Raw genomic sequence first — 21,032 nt, forward strand, 5'->3', positions numbered from 1 at the left:
ACACACACACACACACACACACACACACACACACACACACACACACAAGACAGTGACATTAACAAAGCACCGTCTATGAAAGATAGGCAACATGAAGAGCAAAAAGTGCTAAATATTGCACATTATGATCAGTTCAGGAAACTTTCTCAGACCATTCAGCTTCACTGGTAGATGAGCCCGAGGCTTTTTGTAACCGTCAAAACAACTGGTTGCAGAACAGCTGAGCGAGCACACAAACTTAAGTCCACCAGCAAATGTCATGAGACTGATGTGAACTACCTACCCTGACTGAGTGAAGGTAGACAAAACGAGGTAACAGTTGATGATGGCTGACTCACACACATCTCAGGATTGGGAAGCTCAATTTTCACACAAATATTTGATGCAAATGCCATAACTTGAAATTTGTCAGACGTAAGTTGTATTGTCTTTGCCATCCTTAAGATAATTAATTAAAAAAACAAAACATGAGAAGATGAACAAGTTGTGAGTACGCTATGCTGGCATGAGCCTGGCTTTACATTAGCGAGAGGTTAATGTTATAGAGAGCACAATAATAGTATGGCCTTATTAGCTTCTGCGGTGTGTTAATAAATCTTATTGCTCTCAAAAGAAAAAAATAATATTTGTAATCAAATCTGTTAACCTGAGTCTATAGATTGTACCATCATAAGTAAACAAAATGAACCTGGAAAGGTAAATAATGGACTGTGCTATGAGCAGTAATGTGAGAGAGTTATTGCTTGGTAGCAGCCCTTTTTATCAGGTCAGCTTGGATATTTGCTCCGAGGGAAATTACAAAAGCCACGCGACACCATTCTCTATTCCACCCGGTGATAAATTAGCATTCAATTCCCCCCCCCCCAAAAAAAGCGCAGCTTTAAAACCCCCAGCAGTGTCCCGAGTGGCTGCGCTCTGTGTAGAGCACCGGTTTTTTTTAGTTCTGCCCGCCTCAGGAGCAGTCGGTGAAGGTGGTCACCATGTTGCCCCGACGCTGGGTCACCGTCCTGCAGTGCTGCTTCCCCGAGCCCTGGAACCTGCCGCCGGTCCTGGAGCCGTGCGCGTTGAAGGAGAACATCTTCTCCAAGTCCTCAAACATGTCATCAAAGACTCCCCCGCCGAAGCCCCCCTGCTGAAACTGTCTCTTCTGTCGGTCCACGGCCTCTCTGTGGGCCTGGAAGTGGCTGTCGAAGTGCCTCTTTTGGTGGGCTTGATTTTGGGAGTGAAAGTGGTGTCGCTGCTGTTGACCGAAAGTGTCAGAGTCTTTAAAAATGTCATCGAAGTTGAAGGACTGGTAGTGTTGGTTGAAGTTGTAGTCGCCGCCTCCTCCTCCTCCTCCTCCTCTACGGCCCTCGTCAGGCAACGGCCCGTGGCCAAACTGGTCGTACTCTCGCCTCCTCTTATCGTCCGATAGCGTCTCGTACGCTGGTAGAGACACAGACACATTACATCACACATTTTAAAAGTTCAATCTTGAGTAATGTAGTTATGTTTATCATCTATCTATTGTTATTGGAGATTACATGACCGTAATAACGCTAGTTAGGCACCTGTAGACAATACATTGAATGGTTGACCTTTCCAGTGCCATTTTCAGGGAATAAATCAAAGCCATTCCTTTTGAAGATTCACTGCATCAGGCCCCATTTTGCCCCATTGCCCTGGAATGGTGACTCACTTACCCTCTGCTATCTCCCTGAACTTCGCCTCTGCGTCGGGGCCCTTGTTGCGGTCAGGATGGTACTTCAGGGCCAGCTTGTGGAAAGCCTTTTTGATCAGGCGCTCGGTGGCATCTTTGGGCACCCCCAGTATGTCGTAGTAGTCCCTCTTGGCCAAGATGAACTCGGAGATCAGCAAAATGTGCACAGCTAGCAGCAACGCCGCCTGTGCTGTGGCCATACTGTTGGGTTGGTGCACCTTTGCGGGCTGTAAAGAGAGCAGTTGGACACATCTGTCAACGACGTTTCACAGGCAGGTAGACTTTAAAAGCGGGTTAAAACTTTAAGATAAACGAACTATTCCAAAAATCGCCAGCATTGGTTACTACTAACATTACTTTGCTAGTTTCAACAGAGAGGCGTTGGGCTCAAGGAACTCACGGGTTTCTGTGGAAGGCAGAAACTTGAAAGCGGCTCTGTCTTCAATAAGCTTGTTAATGATAATCTCTTGTTTGTCCTCAGTCGTAATAAAAACCTTCCCGCGACAAATAACGTTAATGCGTATTGAGAAAAGAAGAGGGATTACCTGGAGACGAGGTGACACGCACAGCCTGAGAATACTTATATCAGCCGCAGCTCCAGCTGATGGGAAACGATAGCTAGCGATTGTTGACCAGCTGCATTCCTGAGCAACAACACCACGACTCGCAACGCTATTGGTCCATTTCTTTACGCAATGACTCACATCGCTGTGATTGGTGAAAATAGTGCGCACGTGGGAATGGGGAGTTTCCGTAAAGAATACAAGCGAAGCAAGAGGGTAAACTGCTTACACTTCCGTCTTCGCTTTGCTCTATTATTTTGACACTATCGAGTGAGGTGTGAGAGCTAAACTTGATTACAGCCCCGTAATTTATATCATTACATTTATGTTTAATACCTTGTTTTTCTTTTGCATTAAATAGGTGATAAGCGCTTAAATTAGACGTGTCTGTATTATGAATTCCCCTTTGTAGTTGTCCAACTGTTTGCCATTATTGATGGTACGTTAACTATCTTGATAGTGAAATGGTGTAAATGTTTAAATTATAATTAGATTTATATATTTGCTTTCTTAATTGTTTCGGCAGAAGATAAGTGATGAACGCTTAAATTAGACATGTACCTAAGTTATATGATTTATTCTTCGTAGTTGTGCAACCCTTTGTCATTATATATTGTACGTTATCTTAAGTAAACGTCATTTCCGCTATGAGGACGGCGACCCGGAAGTGTTGGTTTACGAGCTGGTTTGTGTTTTTAAAAACAAAATCAACAAACCTGTCTTTGTAACGCGTGTTCATGTAGTTTTGCTGCAGATATGCCACGGTACTGCGCTGTGAAAGTTTGCAGAAACCGCGGGGGAACTGCAACTAGACAAGACAACAAAAGAATTAGCTTTTACCCGTAAGTTGTCTTATTTCTTTTTTATGTGCTTCCGAGTTAATTGTTTTTGGTTTAGCTGCAATTACCTCTTTTCTGTTACCCCTAGAATCTTCAGACAAAGATACTATTAGTTCTAGAGGCAGTGAGAGGTTGACAATAATGTCATGTCAGTAGTATATTAATGTATGGCAGGGTTACCTTCTTGTAATGGTACAAGGGGAGACTGAGACTGATAGAGTGAATGTGGAGGAATGACAATGTTGGAGGTAATGCCACAGCCAAGTGGCAACTGACATAGAAAGCCCTTTATTTTAAGTTTCCTTATCCCCTCCTCCCCAAAGATTTCCATTGCAAGACAAGTCCAGGCTTCAGAGATGGGTGGACAACATGAGGCGGGAGGAGTGGACCCCGAGTCGACATCAGTACCTGTGCAGCGAACATTTTACAGAGGACTGCTTCGATATTCGATGGGGCATCCGCTACCTGAAGAGCACAGCCATCCCGACCATGTTTCCCTCCACCGAGGACGTATGCATTTGTCTCGACACCCGTCACAGTTCTATTATAAAGTCAGGGCTTGCTGCACATCACAAACATAGCTCTGGACCAACCCGCTAGTATATATTTAAACATTTTCTGAAAGTACGAAAAGCTCACTTTCCCTTTCAGAAAATTCCAAGAAGCTTTAGACTCATGGAGAGTTTTTGGTGTGCAACAAGCCTGAACTTCATTTTGTATTATATTGCAATGCCTGTGATTGACTAGATTACTTTTTTTTTCATTTCAGGATGGCGAGAAAAAAGTTCCAAGCATTAAAAGAAGTTCCAAGGCCAAACCCATGCCTTTTGACATTGAGCCGGCAGGATTTGACTCTCCTCTCAACAAGATGCCGCTCATTTTGAGCAGAACGTGTAAAAAAATCCACAGCGTCGTTGCCAAAGACACGGAGAGGATATTTGAGCTACCTTTGGTGTCGGACACTGGGATCTCCCGTCGTTCAGCTCTCTCAGAGATGCGGACTGCTCCTTGTGAGTTTCCAGGTGATGGTGGAAGGCCAACGGTGTCCCGCCTCGCACTGTCCCCACGCAGTGAGCCCCCTCCTCAAGAGCGGGCGGACTCGTTTGTGACCGTGTTGTGCTGCGAGTCGCTGGGCCTTTTCTCGGACGGAGAGCAAGATGTGGACGCAGCAGCCCTCCAAGCGGCGCTGGGCCAGACGTATAGCTTTGTCCCCGTGGAGATGGTCAAGGACGAACCCGCGGCCTGCTTCTTGGAGGAGAGGGGACACATTTCCGTTTACGAGCACTCGTACTGCAGATCGGACAGGGACAGAGATCAGCTTTGGTGTAAGATCTTGAGCTTGCACGCAAAGATCTTGGAACTGGATCGCAGAGAGGAGAGCACCTTGGCCAAAATCCGCGCTCTGGAGACCGAGGTAGCCCTCCTGAAGAGAGATGGCGCCGTGTTTAAAGAGAAGCAGAACATTTTGGAAGATTATATATCATCCATGTTACTCTGATTTTTACCATTAAATCACTTGCTGCAATGTTGCACATGCTCCCATACATAGATCCTGGCTTATTGAGGCACTTATATAGAACAGACCCGTTATTATTATTGTTAGTCGCACCTGTGCTTTTCCTACTATGTCAAGTCAACATGTCTGCTGTGAGAAAATGAAGAAGGTATCTGTGTTTGTCCACATGGTGGCACTGCAGGACCATCGTCACACGAAGCGTTTCAAATCTTCATTGAAGCATTGATTCGTGGCGGCTTGTTGCTATGCATCCCTGATACATATTTACATGTTTTCATGATTGGATCTCGGTTATACATCATAACTTATTAATGACTCACCATGAATTATGCTCCAAACTGTTTTAATACCTTGATGCACAACTGGCAAAATGATTTCCTCACGGTGCTCTGGTATTTACATCTGCTGCTTGCTGTTTTGATTCACATCAAATCGACTCGACTCTGCTCGAAACCTCATTCAGACGTGTGATGACACTGACTTCGTTATTCACTCGCAATCACGTTCCATGGAAGCAGAGGCTCTTTTTTTTGTCATTCTGTGCGGTCGATCCTTGATTGCCGATACCCCCCCCTTTCGTTCTGTGGGATCTCCTTCCAGTCCAACAATGTTCTGCCTTACAGAAAAATCAGCGATGGATTTACTTTGTCAAATAAAGTCATAAATGTGTTTCCATGTGCTGCTCGGGGGGGGGGTTGTGTCTGCTATGCCCCTGGTGATTGTTTTACACCCCCCACAATGACGTGAACATGAACCAGCTGCAGGATTTATCTTCCACTTTTCCACCCTGGGCTCGGAATTAGTCATCATAGTATTTTGGCCAAGTGAGGTGCCTAATCCTATTTGGAGCAGCTTTCCAGGATGAGCCATCGGCGGTCTCTGCACTGTTGCAGGGCCTGGTCACAGAATCTGTGGAACAGATCCGAATCGTGTGAGGGGCTAATGCAGAGATCTTAAATGGGATTAGGAGACAGGGGAGAGGGTGAAATGGTTTCAAATCAATTTCCGATGTAGTTGATTGCACGTGTGAAAGGATTTGTGAAGTGCAATTTCAAATGGCTCCAGGGTCTTTGCATCATGTGAACTGCAGGCAAGGTGACATTTCCCTGGTGAAGAATGACTGGGCTATAGCAAAGATAATGGATTCTCAAAATTATGAATAATGAAATGAAATTGTTGTAATCATGTTGCTCCGCATCTCGGCAGGAAAACAGAACGCCACTGCATTGGTCCCCTAATGTACCACTGAAGACATGCGATGCACTGTGATGACAATCAAGACTTGCACTTATCGCTCAGATTTTAAAATAAGCAAAAGGCCTTCGTAAGGCCTTCTGGCAATATAACAGCCTAAAAGAAATAAAACAATTGAAAAAAAAAAGCCAAAGCCTCCCTTTTTTCATTTGGAAGGTAAATAATGAATTCCAACAGGTGCTTCACATCTATGGTACAGAAAAAATAAGATTCCCCTCTCTATTGTAGGGGGTACCAATGCTGTTAATAGTAAATGATAATTTATTTATTACACTTTATATTTGGAACAGTATAGTACAAGCAGAAGGAAGAGATGCAAATGTGTGCAGTTTGTTTTTATTACATAAGAAGCATTTACAGCACATTCAAATACATCAAATAAATACATATATCAAACATGTCTGAGGATGATGTATAGCCTGGCATTATGTTTCTCGGTACATTTGTACAAAGAAAATGTTGCTTTATGTCTTGACTGCTATTTCTATTGCAGGTTAATTTAGAAAATTATTAATATTAATATGCATCAAGCACCATGTCTAAGCTTGTTTCACGGCAAACTATTCTGCTAAATCATTTAAAAAATGTGTGCTTTTCTTGCATGCATGATGGGTGTTTTATTTATGAGAACACTGAAACATTAACTGGCAAAATACTGCAAGATGCCAATACTCATGTATACAGCAATGCTGACACTAGTCCAGTTAGATGCACAACAACAGATTTAAAACACAGCATCCATGGACTTCATGGATTGTATCTCAAATGACATATTCCTGGATATGAAGCATCTGTAACTAGTCCATGTTTTTTTTTTTAGGTGTAGTAGAGATATATCCAAGGGTTGGTGCAGCTGTTGAGGCTGGCCAGCAACATGATGATGGCAAATACTGGACCTGTGAGAGGAAGAGAGACAGAAAAACGTGTAAAAAAACTGGGACTGGGAAGGCGGCAGAAAATGTCTGAGGTGCACAATTGGTGAGCTTGTCATAAACACTTAAATATCCTATTTTTCATTGATATATAACTTGTGGGCCTACACCACAGTGACATTAAATATTAGGCATCTTTGGTCCTCACTGAGACAAACCTTGAGTAGGCGCACTGCTGGGGCTCCATGCAGACCACTACTGGACAACAAAGAATGGGCTCCAACACACTGTGTTTGTCATTATAATAACAAATGTCGTTTTCACAGTCTTCAGCATGGCGTTGGACACCCCCTTAGTGCGTGCGCGCCCCGCCTGCAGCGCCTTTCTCTTCATGTTGAAGTAGATTGTTGTGCATATTCTTATTTGGCAGTAGAGCACAATGACTGCAGGCAGGACAAACACTGACAGAGTGATCCAGGTAATGTAGATCCTGCTCCCCCACGGTTCAATAAATGTGGCCCAGCACTCGTACAGGTTCTCCCCCACCTCATGGAGAGAGAAGATGGAGATCTGAGCAGCGCTGAAGGCGAGAGAGATGAGCCACGCTGCGCCTATGGAGAGGTATCTCCGAAACGAGCCCTTCAAGAAGGAAACCATCGGCTTACAAACCGCATGGTACCGGTCTATGGTCATGGCCACAATCATGTACATGGAGGCAAACATCCCGACCACCTGCAAGTATTTCACGGACCGGCACAGGAAGTCCGTGCCTCGGAACCGGTGCGTAATTTCCATGACAAACTGCGGTAGGACTTGGAAAAAGGCGACCACCAGATCTGCCAGGCACAGGTGCAACAGGAACAGCTGGGTCTTTGTGTTTCTTTTTCGCCTCTTCCAAAGTCTGCCCAAGAAGAAAAGATTGCCACATGTTGCAAGCACAAAAACCAAACCCAAAATCCCAGCTTTGATGAGCGCAAAATGTCCATACACTTCTCCATCCTCAACTGTTGCCTTTTCTGAACTGTTGCTGCTGAAACCCATTTCACTCCGGATGTTTCCAGTATTTCCAGTTAAAAACGTCAACTGACATTATCTAGTGTTGGCGCAGAGGCATTTTCCTTCTTTGCGCGCGTGTTGCAAGTGACTGTGGCTACGAGAAAGGAAAGCCATCGACTTGGAGGAGTGAGGGGGGTCAGTCTACCCAGTGACGACTGATTCTCGGGATACTGTCATACAGAAACAGACACATACACAAATAAGACTAGAATTTACCCCAATTGAAAAAGACGAGATTTGTCTCAAGTGCCATTTTGCAACAACACACATTGAACCTTTAATTATTAATGCAACTCATCTTCAAATTGAGTTATGGCTCTTTAACAATTGCAAAAATGATCTGCACATTGCACATAATCTTTATTTACCACATCTAGCGCAGGATTATGCTCTGGCCTATTATTGATTTCTGTATTATACAACAAAGTGATGTTCTGTTAGTATTCAAATCTATTTTATTAAACATATCCATGTTTTGTCCTCAGACCTCCTTTGTAAATAATCAGCACCTCTTCATCGCAGTTGATCCCAAATCCCTAATAAGTATTGAAGGAGCAACTGAGTCAAGAACTGAAATAATGGTGAAAACAAAGCATCAGACAGTACTTCACTGCTATTAGGGACATGCACATCTGACATTTGGATTGCAGTGGCAGAGAAATAAATGGAGGCTGAGAGCTGAAAGGAAAGTGTGAATAAAGCTGTCTTACTGTCACACTCAAACTGTCATCAGGGCACTACTTTGTGGAGTGTCAAGGTCATGCATTTCAATATTGAGAAATATGAATGAAAGGGGTACTCCAGTGATAAAATTGCAGGGCTTGCAAGAGACATAATAGCCTGCAGTTCGTATAATGCAACTCCTTCTGCTTCTGTCCCAATACTCTGGTCTGATGGTCTGTTCAATGCCCCCAATGCATAGCTACACTGTTTTTTTGGCCAGACATTTGTCTCAAGATGACCCTGATCCTTTTCTCAGAGCTTTCAAAGCTTAGAGATCACAATACTACCTTTTTCACAGGTAGCACTCTCCAAGATGAGTTACTAGTAGCTGACTTTGATGCACAAAGTGTTCCTTTAAAGAACCACTGCATGCACGACACAGAAAAAGTCCACTCTCCGTCAAAATGCATCTTTATTTTTCTCTCTTTATATTTCATCAACATGTGCATTACAGTGTAGCATAATGGAGAGACCTGTGCAGGCAGCAGTTACCAGTAGATGACATGGACATACAGTACAATCACCATGCTCGAGGAGTGACAACAAAAGGAGACACTAATATTAATAATATTGAAGCTGTGTGAAGAAGAGTTCATACCTGAAAGAGCTTCAAGTATTGTTACCAAAGCAAGTGCAATATTTGACTAACTTTGTATTTGTTTATCCCATTATTTCCATGGCTTTATGCTGCAAAACAATAAATAAATATAATAGTAACGGCATGTGACCCATTTTCCATCTTACCATCCGAGTATTACCATTCTACTTTCTACCCACTTACCATTAGCAATGACCCTGTGACACTGAATTTATGGCCATTTAAAGCCCCCACTGCGCCTCCATAAAGAAGTGATTTTCAATTGAACAGCTGGACAGAAGCGGTTTCATTCCTCACCATGTGAACAAGATCTTTCTTGAAAAGGCACCTCTACATGCATTGACCTACACCAGTACAGCCAGTGGACTGTATCCGACAGATGGTACTGTATATTATTATCATTACCAGTGCACACATCACATGTTTCGTGTTGACTGCAAAATGATAATCTTATGAATTGTTGGGGACTTATTTGAAGAGAAAATAATTGTGCACTGGCTCACTCGCTGTGTCACCCTGCTGATTCAAAAGCCATTATGAACAACTAGGAGTGATTGACAAGTATGTGTGTGCATGTTATTCAAGAAAGAGCCAGTTAAAAGGCCTTTTTCACTGAAGACAATTTGATTTTTCACAACAGGAAACAGGTGTAATTGAACGATGATGGCTGAATTACATTTAGCTTCTTTGATTTCAGGGACCTGTAACGTGGTCGGTGGCTCACTGCCACTCTTACTGGAACACCTGCAGTGAATAGAGCCATTAGTTAGTGTTATTAGTAACACCTGTGCATTTCTTAGTCGGACAAGTCAAAATGTCTCCTTTATGCAGAATAGCATTAGGTATTGATCGAACTTGGTATTCATTAACTCTCATTATTTCTTTCAAGGAAGCATTTTCAACATGAGATGCTATTTGTTCTTTATGTCACAAAACACTACTCAAGTAACAAGACGTTTGAATAATGAATTACTTCAAGCCAACTGTGATCCTGAGCATACTGGGCATACCGTGCTGTGGATTATTGATATCTTTAAATTGCTGCTAATTTTTTGCAGCGAAATATTTGTTCTTTTTTATTCCAAAGATGTTTTGTCGACACTCAGTGGCATAACTAGAGCATTGCACTGTCCAGGGACAAAATCGTCACATCCTGTCTTCTTCCTGTTTTCTTTTTTTCTCTAACAAACAGTTATTATGCGTACATAGGCTGTACCAGTCCAGCACCACATTGAATGAAATGTCCGGTCAACATATTCAACCGTCTTGGTTTTGTATGGTAAGAAGAAGTTTGTTTATTTCATGACATTGCGTACAATTCGACAATGTGCTCTCTATTAAAGCTAAGCAACGTTAGCCAACAGCAGCTAATGTAACGTATCCAGTGTGCACATTTGTCAGCTATCTGCCGAGCAATTCGGCTTTCAAACATCATGATCGTGAGGTGTTATTTTAAGCACATTATCTAACGCAAACGGCTTCGGTGTCTTGGATAGGTGTGAGTTAAAGCGTAAAAGCTAACGTGAAAATACCTTCATGCTAGCTTCACTTAGCCAGCGGGTTAACGTTACAGACACCAAAAAAGGGCCCAACACAACGTGCAAGTCAGACGCTAACGTTGTTAAAGTTAGATAACGTTACTTCATTTTATTTCGACGTGTAGTGATACTCATTAGAGCAACAGGACATTCAAAGACATTCTGTCTGATTTTAATGCTGCCAAACACTTCCAGACTACTCCTTCCAGGTGGTTCGTGGGTCAAAGGTCCACCTCTCTTCCGAGCAAAGTCTTGCTCTCAATGACGTCCGCCAGCCACTTGCCTCTGAACCTGGTCCTCCCGGGTGTGTGCACCAGCCGGTTCGACTCCACTACGAAGTGCACCTCCACGGGCAGAGTTTGGGGTTTAACTTTAGACATGCCCACGACGAAATAGACGCTAGCCGTGTCCTGAATCGGTTTCCGTAAGGTCGGGGTGCTAAAGCGGGCCCGGTAGTGGTAGAAGGTACGGTGCTCCTCCTCGGTTGAGGAGAGGAAGGCCAGACTGTAAAGCCAGCAGGGCTTCAGCTCCCACGTTTGAATATACTCTCCAATCTGCTTTTCCCCCACGTCGACTGTGAAGTCTTTGCTGGCAACCCAGTTGATGGTAGTCATCTCACTGTCCGGAGAGTCCTCCACCTGCTGCCCGACAGCATGGTGGTGTCTCTCCAGCAAAGTCTTCACAAGTAGAGCTGACTCTGGATTCAGATCCAGGGAAAGCCGGTCCTCTTCCATCCTGTCCTTGTAACAGTGCGCAGCGTGTGGGAACTGGAGGATTTAGGCTGTCAGCTTGTGAAAGGTGTTGTCTGCATCTGCTTTTGTTGCTGTTGAAGTTTCCATGGCTACCAGGATGCAAATGGGGCCCTCTGTTGGCCTACTTTTCCATTTGCAGTGTAATATGCTCCTAAAAATATTAATATTCATTGTTTTCAATCTTCTATTTTTCCAGGAAACATTAAAACAAGCAGCAAAATGACCCTCTGAAATGGAATTTCTACCCAAAACCTGCTGATGGCAGATAGTCTGCCACAATGATGCATCATTTATGCACAGACATTAAGCATCCAATTGCCAGATAAACTTCAAGTTCTCCACCGCTGTTCCAAGTGAGCCAGCGAACGCATGTCGCGAATCAGGACCACACTGGACAGCGTCACCAAGGCAGTAGGCAGCACTGACCTCATCTCCAAGTTCTCCCGCCTCAAGCCTGGAAGTGCGGCAGTCGACAGCACCCAAGCGGAAAAGGTTCTGGTCAAAGCCGAGACCTTAACCTCTAACAACACAGCTACGGCCTCGCCACCTGAAACCACCATGAAGGAAGAAACAGCTCTGTCCACCAACATGGATGAGACCTACAGAACTCTAGCTCAGCACATCAATAGTTACTTTGGCACCAGCAATCAAGAGGAAGAAGGAGACAACAGACCTCCACAGCGGCAGCATTCTGAGCCCACTCTCAGTGCTGTCGCTCGGACAACTCGGGACCCCATTCCTATTTTGTCGACAGTGGCAGAGGCTAAAAGTATTGAAGCACCCACTTCCTCTCCTCCCCCTCCATCTCCATCAGAAGAGCTCGGCTCCCCAGCAGGGATGCCCTCCTCTGAAATCCCTGCCACTCAAAGCGCAGCTCAGTCCACCCCTGCGTCTGCTACCGCCTCTAAAAAAGGCTTCACCCATTACCTCTCCTACCCTCGGCCCACCGTTCAGGCGTTCGTCGGCAGCTACATCACACCCCTGGTCCCGAAATTCAGAGGTGATTCCAAGAGCATCGCAGCCGAAAGAGACAAGTCTTCGGCAGTCGCCGTGGAGGAGCCCGCTGTGGACAAGGCAAGACAGAAGACAGACGGCGAGGAGGAGAAAGTGAAGCAGCAGCTGTTGACTCAAAGAGAGAAGGTAAGGCGCTCTGTGTGGAACTCTTAGGGAAGTACAAAATCGAAATAGCAAACTATGATTTCACTTGTTATTGCTTAGGTTTTTACGTTTCAGACATTGAATAAGTCAAGACATTTTAAAGTAAAGTGTGTCGGATGCCTTATATTTATCAGATGGTCTGTATTTCTCATGCAGATAGCAGCCAGGGTGGGTGTGGACAACAGGACCAGAGCTCTGGTGAAAGGCCTGCAGAGAGTCACTGATGTCAAGCTTCTCACCAGTCGGGTGGAGGAGCTCAGTGTTCACCTCCTGGAGTTCCCCGAGACACGAGGTGTAGCTATCACGGTTAGCTTCAGAATTTTTATTTATTTTTTTAATGTACCCTGCAGCTCAGTGTAATGTCAGATGTATTGCACATGTCTTTTAAATGTGTTTTTTTTTTAAAGAGGGAGTATGTTTGTGCACGATTGTGACCTTTTTAAGGAGAGTGTGCTGCCCTGCCTGCTGCGATTGCGCCAGGCCAGAGACCCGCCTCTTCAGGCTGCTGTGAGAGAAGCTCTGGCCCTGGTTGGCTACGCCGAACCAGTCAAAGGCAGAGGAATTCGGGTCCTGGCCATAGACGGAGGCGGAACAAGGTAAAGCTACACCGGGAGTACCAACAGAAAATCCAGAGAAAACAAAGCTACAGAGCTGGTTTCACTGCTGAATTGATAGGTCACAAATGATGGGAACTAATATGGTTCTATTACACCACAGAGAAATACAAAGTGACCTTTCATTGCAGGCCTACTGGAAAAGACCACTTCTATATGCTCGCTGTAGTGGATCATATTTAACAGCTGCATTGTTTGTCAGTGTAGGTTTGTGAACCTTGTGCCTTTGTTACAGGGGACTGCTGGCCCTGCAAACGCTCCAGAAACTGCAGAACCTGACTGGCAAACGAATCCACCAGCTGTTTGACTACATCTGTGGCGTCAGCACAGGTATGTTGTCATCAATGTTTAGCGTTGTTCTCTCTTTTACTCTTCTCTCACACTTACCCTACATAGGGAATGTATGTGAACTCCTGATACTCCCTTCCTCAACGGCACATCACAGCTGTTCCTCTCTACTTTTAGGTGCCATTTTGGCCTTCATGCTGGGAATTTTTCAGATCCCCGTAGAGGAGTGCGAGGAGATGTACAGGAAGCTGGGCTCGGATGTGTTCAAACAGAATGTCATCGTCGGAACCGTTAAGATGGGCTGGAGCCATGCGTTCTATGACAGCGAAATATGGGAAAACATCCTCAAGTTAGTCTGCAGGGCTCTTTCATCCTGGATTTCAAAGACACTGGGGTAGTCTATATATAGTTGGCTGTGTCTTTAATCTGGTTGTTGTTTTAGGGAACGGATGGGTGAGGGGCGTATGATTGAGAGTGCCAGGGACCCACACTGCCCTAAAGTAAGCTAAACGACTCTTCAGCTCTACACTGTTTAGGTAAATGCTTTAATTGTTCATAAGTTCATTTTTATTTGATGATTATTTGCAGTATAATCATAGTGAGAAACACAAGTGCTTGTGTTATCAGATCTTTAAAATAAATTATATTTTTACTGCAAAGGACCAAGGAAAACTCCAGAGTGCCTTGTTGAAATGCTGTAAAAATATACATTACTTGGCATGTTCTGCTCTAAATGTGCCCTTTTTGTGTCCACAAGGTGTCAGCAGTGAGCACCATTGTGAACAGGGGTTTACCTCTGAAGGCCTACGCGTTCAGGAACTACACACTCATGCCAGGAGTGAGATCCCACTACATCGGACACTGCAACCACAAAATGTGGCAGGCCATCAGGGCCTCTTCTGCCGCTCCAGGCTACTTCAAGGAATTCGTCCTGGGAAAAGACCTGCATCAGGTACGACATGGACCTGAGAGAAGGTCAGCTCCGTTTAGTATACTGGAGGTTGATGACAACGCAGGTTGCAGAGTCGATTGTGCGTTTGGGGACTGGAGGATTGCAGCAACATGATCAATAATGTTGTGACATTGTCCTTGGAGGAGATTTCCACCAGCAGCGGCACAGATCACCATAGTGATCTAAGAAGTTGCATTTCTCTGAGAGCCCTAGTTTAGTGGGAGGGAGTCATTGCCTTCAGATCTTACCTATCAATACACTTCCGCTGTGGCACTGCGTTGCCTAGTGCCAAGGACAAAAGCACTGAGTTTAGACTGCACTCTGTGCTTGTGTGTGTGTGTGTGTGTGTGTGTGTGTGTGTGTGTGTGTGTGTGTGCACACACATCAAGGCTATGTGTGAAAATTTATTTCACTCTTCCGAACCCATAAACTTAAAGGCAGTCCCTTAGTTGTTAAACAGAACAGAGTGCTGCAGGGATGAAGTACTTTTGTGGGCCAGCCCCAGAAGTTAGCATCGCCCTGGTTCACTCGACAAAAAGCCAACGGGGCTGTTCCGTTGGTTTTTGGATTATTGCAAAAAAATAAGCTCTGTGGCAAACACAAGTTCACGATACTTACATATGTTGTTCAGCAAGATAATCTTCACAAATGAACACCACTTTTATGGTTTTTGAAGCGTGAATGCAATGTCAAGTGAAAAGTTAAGCTGAGAGTACTCACTGCCCTGCTGAAGTATGTTTGAGGAAGACACAAGTGCTACGTCTCCTGACTCCCTAATACATCAAATGTCAAAGTGACACAGTCTGCAGCTGGATACATTGTCTGATAATGTTTGGATCAATGTTTAAATATCAGCCATCACTATTTGGAGATCTTTGTATCTGATACGAGGCAGAGTCAGGATGAAATTACTTTTTTTTTTCTTTTTTTTTTTTCTTTTCTTTTTTTCTCAATTAATAAGCTTCATGTGCCTCCTTTGCATTCACACACTGAATAATAAATAGTGCATTAGGCAATGGATGCTAGATATAAGTTTCAATAATGGTAGATTTTAGGCTTAAGTAGGAGGTTATTTAATGAAAAGCTGAGGGATCTGATAAATGACTACAGTGTTTGTAGCACTTTTCTAACGCTTGGGTCCACATCACAGAGTGCCTTTATTTCATGCCGTTTGATTATTAGGCCAGATATCTTAAGATGGTCTTTATGGGCAGCAATTATGCTGCAGGCTTAGCTTCATTTTGATAACCTACTTAAGCAAAATTAGCCTTGTCCCTGCTTCTAACAAGTATTTCTCTCCCCTGCCATTTCCTAATGCCAGAGTTCTGGTTGACAGCCCAATGTTTTAGTCATTAGCGGATCCTAATCTCCAGTTCCATTTGCATGTTTATAGACCGAAGCTCTGCAGTTAGAATGAAAACAAATGACCGACTAGTCGTTTGCCCGAGCTCAGGCTTTTCTAGCTGCTCATTTTTACCAGTGAATGTTTACTATAAACAATCCACCTGTTGGGGATGATTGTCACCTGGTTTTGTTTTTTTTTCCTGTAGGATTATTGTTTATTAGCCAACCAGCACCTTACTAACCAGCACCTAAAATACAATTTTTAACATATTTGTAATTTTGTTTGTTTTATTGATCAGCTTCAGTGTTGTTTAAATCACAATTTAAAAAGATACCAGGAGTCCATTTATTTTTCTGCTATTATTGAATTAATTGTCTTTTAAAAATTCAAAGTGCCTTACAGACATTTTAGCTTAAAAAAAGTCTAAATGATGAAATATAAGATGGTGGGAGCAAGTATACAAATGTAGAGGCAGTCCTGAATGTAACTGCCACCTCTAACCCCCAAAAGGTTGCTGGCTTTGCTACTAATGTCTTAACAAGACAGAAATCTGCTCATATTGTATGTTAGCATGCTAAATAACATGTTTCATAGGAGCATGATAGCTGCTTGTTTGAAGTGTCTGTTTTGAGTTGTTTCCCACGCACTGGGATGGGATATCAGCAGGGATGGAAAGATGGAGAATGAATGAGGTGTGTGGAGCTGCACAGTGTTTCACACGTGACAGTTTGAACTACCGTTGCCACCCACCGGTCTCACTACTACTCTAGTTTTCAGCACTAGCGGCGGTATTTCTCAGGAGAGTTCTGCCATTGCAGGCCAGCAGACAAACTCTCACAGACTCGATGTATAGGTGACATTCAAATATTCTCCCAGAGCTGTAGTTCTTAATCATAGCAAACAATCCTTATTAGGCAATAGCAGTCATTTGCCTGCTTGAGGATGCTGCAGCATTTAGCTTTTTGTCATTCCGTTAAGTTAGACCCCAGAGTGAGAGGTTGAGGGTCAGCTGTGTAGTTAACATGCGGTCTCAAAGAATGCAAACTGTGTTCCACTGTTTCAATAGCTTGAGGGTGAACAGCTTTACAACTAGGCTAAGAATGATGTTTTTCGGGCAGTATTGTCCCATAATACCAGGGCAGCAGAGTGGACCTAGAACAACATACTAAGCCTATTCTAGTGTTTCTTAACCAGTCAAGTTGAATTCATAAAAAGATGAAATGTAACGTACTAAAAGATTTATTCGGGTGTGGTCATTTGCTTTATTCCGAACGAAGGAGTGGATTAAAGCCTTTTCTTTTCTCCCGCCCCCTTGTAGAGGCGTGGAAATGACCTCTACCCCCGCTCGGCTGGGGAGGGTCGGGCCTCTTGTGGGCCACACTCACCATGTCTATTAATCCCGGCCAAAAGCCCTTCAGTGGCTGGATATCGTCCAGGACTGGACTCGGGGAAAGACTGAGAAAAGAGCAGTTTGCACTAAATTGGTCCAGGCATCCATTCAGCTCGATTGTCCTCTTTCTGTCATTGTTGGCACCGCTGAGATTTGCAACTCTTTCATGAATCCAGTAACAGTATTTAGCACAGAATTTGTGATTAGCTTCTAAATTAAGAAGATTAGAATTCTCAAATGTAATCTGCTGTGCCAACAACACAAGTCAGAGTAATGCAGCAAGTAGACTCTTTATTTAACAGGATTCCAGACCAAAATGACTAAAAAACTGACTTATTTTAGCTGCTTAAAAGACTTCTTGTTTACTTCTGAATAAACAGGGCTGTTTGCCAGAGCAGCACCTCTCTGGCCAGGGAGCTGTACCACTCCGGGACAGCTTGTCCACTTTACCTCATTTTGTCCCCTACAGGCCCCTACACACAAATTGTCCTATATGTGCATTAACCTTGCTCAGTCAGCAAACGTGACTGACGCAAGGTGACTTTACAGTTTCTGGAATCCCATCAGCCACAGTTCCCCTTTTATCATTTCCCTTCCCATCTGTCTCCTCCTTTTTTTTTTTTTTTTAGGATGGAGGACTACTCATCAACAACCCCACAGCTTTGGCCATCCACGAGTGTAAGTGTCTGTGGCCAAACACGCCGCTGCAGTGCGTGTTGTCTCTGGGCACCGGGCGGTACGAGACGGCGGGCAACAACAGCACGGCCTACACGAGCCTCAAGACCAAGCTCAGCCACGTCATCAGCAGTGCCACAGATACCGAGGGTAGGACCACACAGAAAGTATTTGCATGTGTTTAACGTCCCACACAGATTTATTTATAAACCCCCAGATTAGAGGCGCGTGGTGCGCTGCGAATTTCTCTGGTTTCAGTGCAGTCTCTCTTGAAGTGTAAACCAGAAGAGGAAATGCCGGCAACTAGTGTCCAACATCTGTAGCTAAAGGCCTCCGTCTTTCTTCCCAGAGGTACACACCATGCTGGACGCACTCCTGCCCCCCGACACGTACTTCCGCTTCAACCCCTACATGAGCGAGGACATCCCGATGAACGAGAGCCGCGCGGAGAAGCTGAACTTCCTCAAGGGTGAGGGGGAGCGCTACCTGGAGCGCAACGAGGCCAAGCTGAGGAAGGTGGCCGGCGTGCTGGGCCAGGAGAAGAGCACCATCCAGAGGCTGGCCGAGTGGACCAAGCTCAAGGCTAACATGTACGAGGGCCTCCCCTTCGTCTCCAAGCTGTAGTTGGTGGCTCGCCAACTGTTTGTCCACAAGTGAGTTTTTAAGGTAAGAAGACACGGGCTGTAAAAACTCTCACGGTATGAAAGATTAAGGGGAAAACTTTTGATCATCATCTAAAAAGGACTGTTTGAGAAATGTATAACAATGTTGATTCATTAAACGAGGCAATAGTATTCTGTAAATAGTGTGAAATTAAATATGTGCTGTAATTTGTTCTTTGTGAGACACGATGTGTCTAATATGGAGACAGAATTATATAATTTGAAAAGAATTAAGCAAGTTTTGACACTCTGATGAAATGTGTGTGTTCATAAATTTATGAATTTTTAGCTGGTTTAAAAAGTGTTGATTGACTGAACGCACAATGGCGGTAATGTGCCACGAATACATGACCATATTATGACTGTAGTTATTTTGTAAAAAACAACAAACACTGATTTTCATTTTCAGTAACTTGAATACATTAAGATGTAATTAATACACGATTGCACAGTGAAAACATAAACACCCTCTTCATAACACTGTACAGAAGAAAGCCCTCATGCACTTTGTAAAATAAGAATTCTGAATCTTGAAAATGTAAATAATATTTGATGTAATTGTCAATTTATTTGAGTGCTTGAGTTGCTAGAATTTGAGAAAAGAAATCTCTTAATGCCACTGTGCTGTGTTGACACAGACAGACACTGAACTCTGCTTCCGATACTTAAGATAACGTATCTGTTTTCCTTCATGACACAAAGCATGTTCTCCAATGTGGCCCATTGTTCAGTATGACGCTCCCGTGTTCCCACTCTTTATACATTTGACACACTTTCTACATTGTGAGAATACTAATTGCCCGGATTCATTGCTTGATGGAATGCGAAAAAGAAAACAATGTCAGCAAAAAAATAAAACTTGGGTTTTCAAAACAGTGATAAAATATTGTTCCCTTTTGACTTCTGTATGATTTGTTTTAAAAGTCTGCTTATAAGGTTAGTGGATATAGAATATATGTCACAGGAATTTATGTCATGTTGTTTTATCTGCTTTTAAATTCTAATGCCACACACACACACTTCTCAAAGAGCCCCACAATAAGAGTTGTCACAAAGGAATGCTCAGTGTCTTCCTATGATGAATTGCCTTTTTCCCAATCGCACACATTGATTTTCTGCCTTTTATTGTTTTGATCCCATTGAAGATCCACTCAAATGCCATAGCGCCATTCCTCCCAGTCACACTGTTGTTACCCCAATCAATGTGAACAATACGCCACGAGGAGGCATACCTACAAACACCCACAACAATGACGCACGTCACAAAGACACGTCTTCACTGATGCCTCTCTCCTGGTGTCAAACTGTCAAAGTTAGAACTGGCTTGACTGATAGATTGACGGCACTTTTTTTTCAATGCCAGCTTGAGCTTCACCCAAACCTCAAGGTCTGATTCATGGCTGTGATGCTTCTACTTGGCCTTGCTCCAGAAGTGCCTTTTCAGTGGGTGACCGATCCGACAGGAGGATCTAGGTTGAAAGCTGGCAACATGGCAGAAAATGTCAAAGTTTCGTGTTATTAAGAACGTCTTTGGGGCTGATGGGACGTTGGATTAAAATACATTTTACTTGAGGTGCATGGAGGCACTTCTTGGAATCAACAGCGTTGCTCCAGATGCAAGAGTAAAAAATAATTTCTGAAGTTTACCCAAATTACAAAAATTCTATCGTCACAGCACAAACATCCTATTTGTCTGTCCTTTCCAGCTGTGTGGAGACTGGAGTGTCTTTGTCTTGAGTGTGTTTGTCAGACAAATGAGAGTAACGCTCTCTGGCGATGTGCATCCTGTTGGCAATTCCCTCGAGCGTGAAAGGCCAAAGTGCCACGGTAAAGTGAAGTCTGCCAGGCTGTGTTTACATGAAGGAGTGGGAGATATATTTATGTAGTTTATACCACAGCACTATTAGTTGCTTGTTGTCGGTCTCTCCTCCTCCTCAAGCAGAATTAGATTGTCTGGTCTTACGGTGTTCCCTAGCAACTGTTATAGTTCCCTTCTCGTTTACAATCCTCTCAATGTATGTGTGCCCACGTTCGCCTAAAATTGTCCCTGATCTGGCAGAAATGTGTTACGCAATCAACCTCTTTTTTTTTTTTTTTTTTGGCCGATGTAAGTGGATTTTAGGCAGTTGACATTGTAATGCACAAAAAAAAAATCATCACATTCAAATTTGCTCCTGTTTTCAAGCTCCTTCAGTTTGGCACGCTCTGTTTATTAGCTTAACGTCTGCCAGGATGTGCCATGTTCTTAAACAAACAGCGCAGCATGCGAGGAAAAGTTCGTACAAGTTGTCTCACCTTGTTTTTCGTCATGGCTCCGCTTTGTTTTTAAATGCTCTGCAAGTGTGAGAAGCTCACCCAATGGGCTTTAGATGCAAATCTATAAAAACGGTTATGTAACAAAGAGACCACTCCTAAACGGGATCTTAATCTTGGAGGACACAGTAGCTCCAATGACACAAACCAGCAAATAAGTCCCCGAGGGGTTAGAAGTGTGTGTGTGTGTGTGTGTGTGTGTGTGTGTGTGTGTGTGTGTGTGTG

At 43.8% G+C, this 21,032-nt stretch overlaps 4 protein-coding genes across 4 annotated transcripts; 2 read left to right on the forward strand and 2 right to left on the reverse strand.

The window, feature by feature from the left end:
• Nucleotides 1-436: 436 nt before the first annotated feature.
• LOC116393477 (dnaJ homolog subfamily B member 9-like) lies at nucleotides 437-2,347 on the reverse strand. The gene is made up of 3 exons (XM_031865842.1): nucleotides 2,245-2,347; nucleotides 1,683-1,926; nucleotides 437-1,425 (listed from the first exon to the last, which is right to left on the reverse strand). Exons 2-3 carry the CDS (start codon nucleotides 1,897-1,899, stop codon nucleotides 953-955), a joined length of 690 nt encoding a protein of 229 aa, XP_031721702.1. The 5' UTR covers nucleotides 1,900-1,926; nucleotides 2,245-2,347; the 3' UTR covers nucleotides 437-952.
• On the forward strand, nucleotides 1,347-5,975 carry LOC116393476 (THAP domain-containing protein 5-like). The gene is made up of 4 exons (XM_031865841.1): nucleotides 1,347-2,478; nucleotides 3,006-3,104; nucleotides 3,425-3,611; nucleotides 3,871-5,975. The coding sequence occupies exons 2-4, from the start codon at nucleotides 3,019-3,021 to the stop codon at nucleotides 4,597-4,599; spliced, it is 1,002 nt and encodes a 333-aa protein (XP_031721701.1). The 5' UTR covers nucleotides 1,347-2,478; nucleotides 3,006-3,018; the 3' UTR covers nucleotides 4,600-5,975.
• Nucleotides 5,976-6,687: 712 nt separating this feature from the next.
• On the reverse strand, nucleotides 6,688-7,784 carry avpr2l (arginine vasopressin receptor 2, like). Its single transcript, XM_031865612.1, is given in 2 exon segments — nucleotides 6,688-6,767; nucleotides 6,962-7,784. Coding segments are annotated over 2 exon segments (903 nt in total).
• A 2,494-nt stretch (nucleotides 7,785-10,278) lies between these two features.
• Nucleotides 10,279-21,021, forward strand: pnpla8 (patatin-like phospholipase domain containing 8). The gene is made up of 10 exons (XM_031865797.1): nucleotides 10,279-10,399; nucleotides 11,607-12,550; nucleotides 12,725-12,874; nucleotides 13,013-13,164; nucleotides 13,418-13,512; nucleotides 13,648-13,819; nucleotides 13,913-13,970; nucleotides 14,228-14,422; nucleotides 17,787-17,982; nucleotides 18,182-21,021. Exons 2-10 carry the CDS (start codon nucleotides 11,780-11,782, stop codon nucleotides 18,454-18,456), a joined length of 2,064 nt encoding a protein of 687 aa, XP_031721657.1. The 5' UTR covers nucleotides 10,279-10,399; nucleotides 11,607-11,779; the 3' UTR covers nucleotides 18,457-21,021.
• Nucleotides 21,022-21,032: the final 11 nt, after the last annotated feature.

This window comes from Anarrhichthys ocellatus, unplaced genomic scaffold (genome assembly GCF_004355925.1).
Source record: "Anarrhichthys ocellatus isolate YVR2014 unplaced genomic scaffold, GSC_Weel_1.0 scaffold33, whole genome shotgun sequence".
NCBI classification, from domain to species: domain Eukaryota; kingdom Metazoa; phylum Chordata; class Actinopteri; order Perciformes; family Anarhichadidae; genus Anarrhichthys; species Anarrhichthys ocellatus.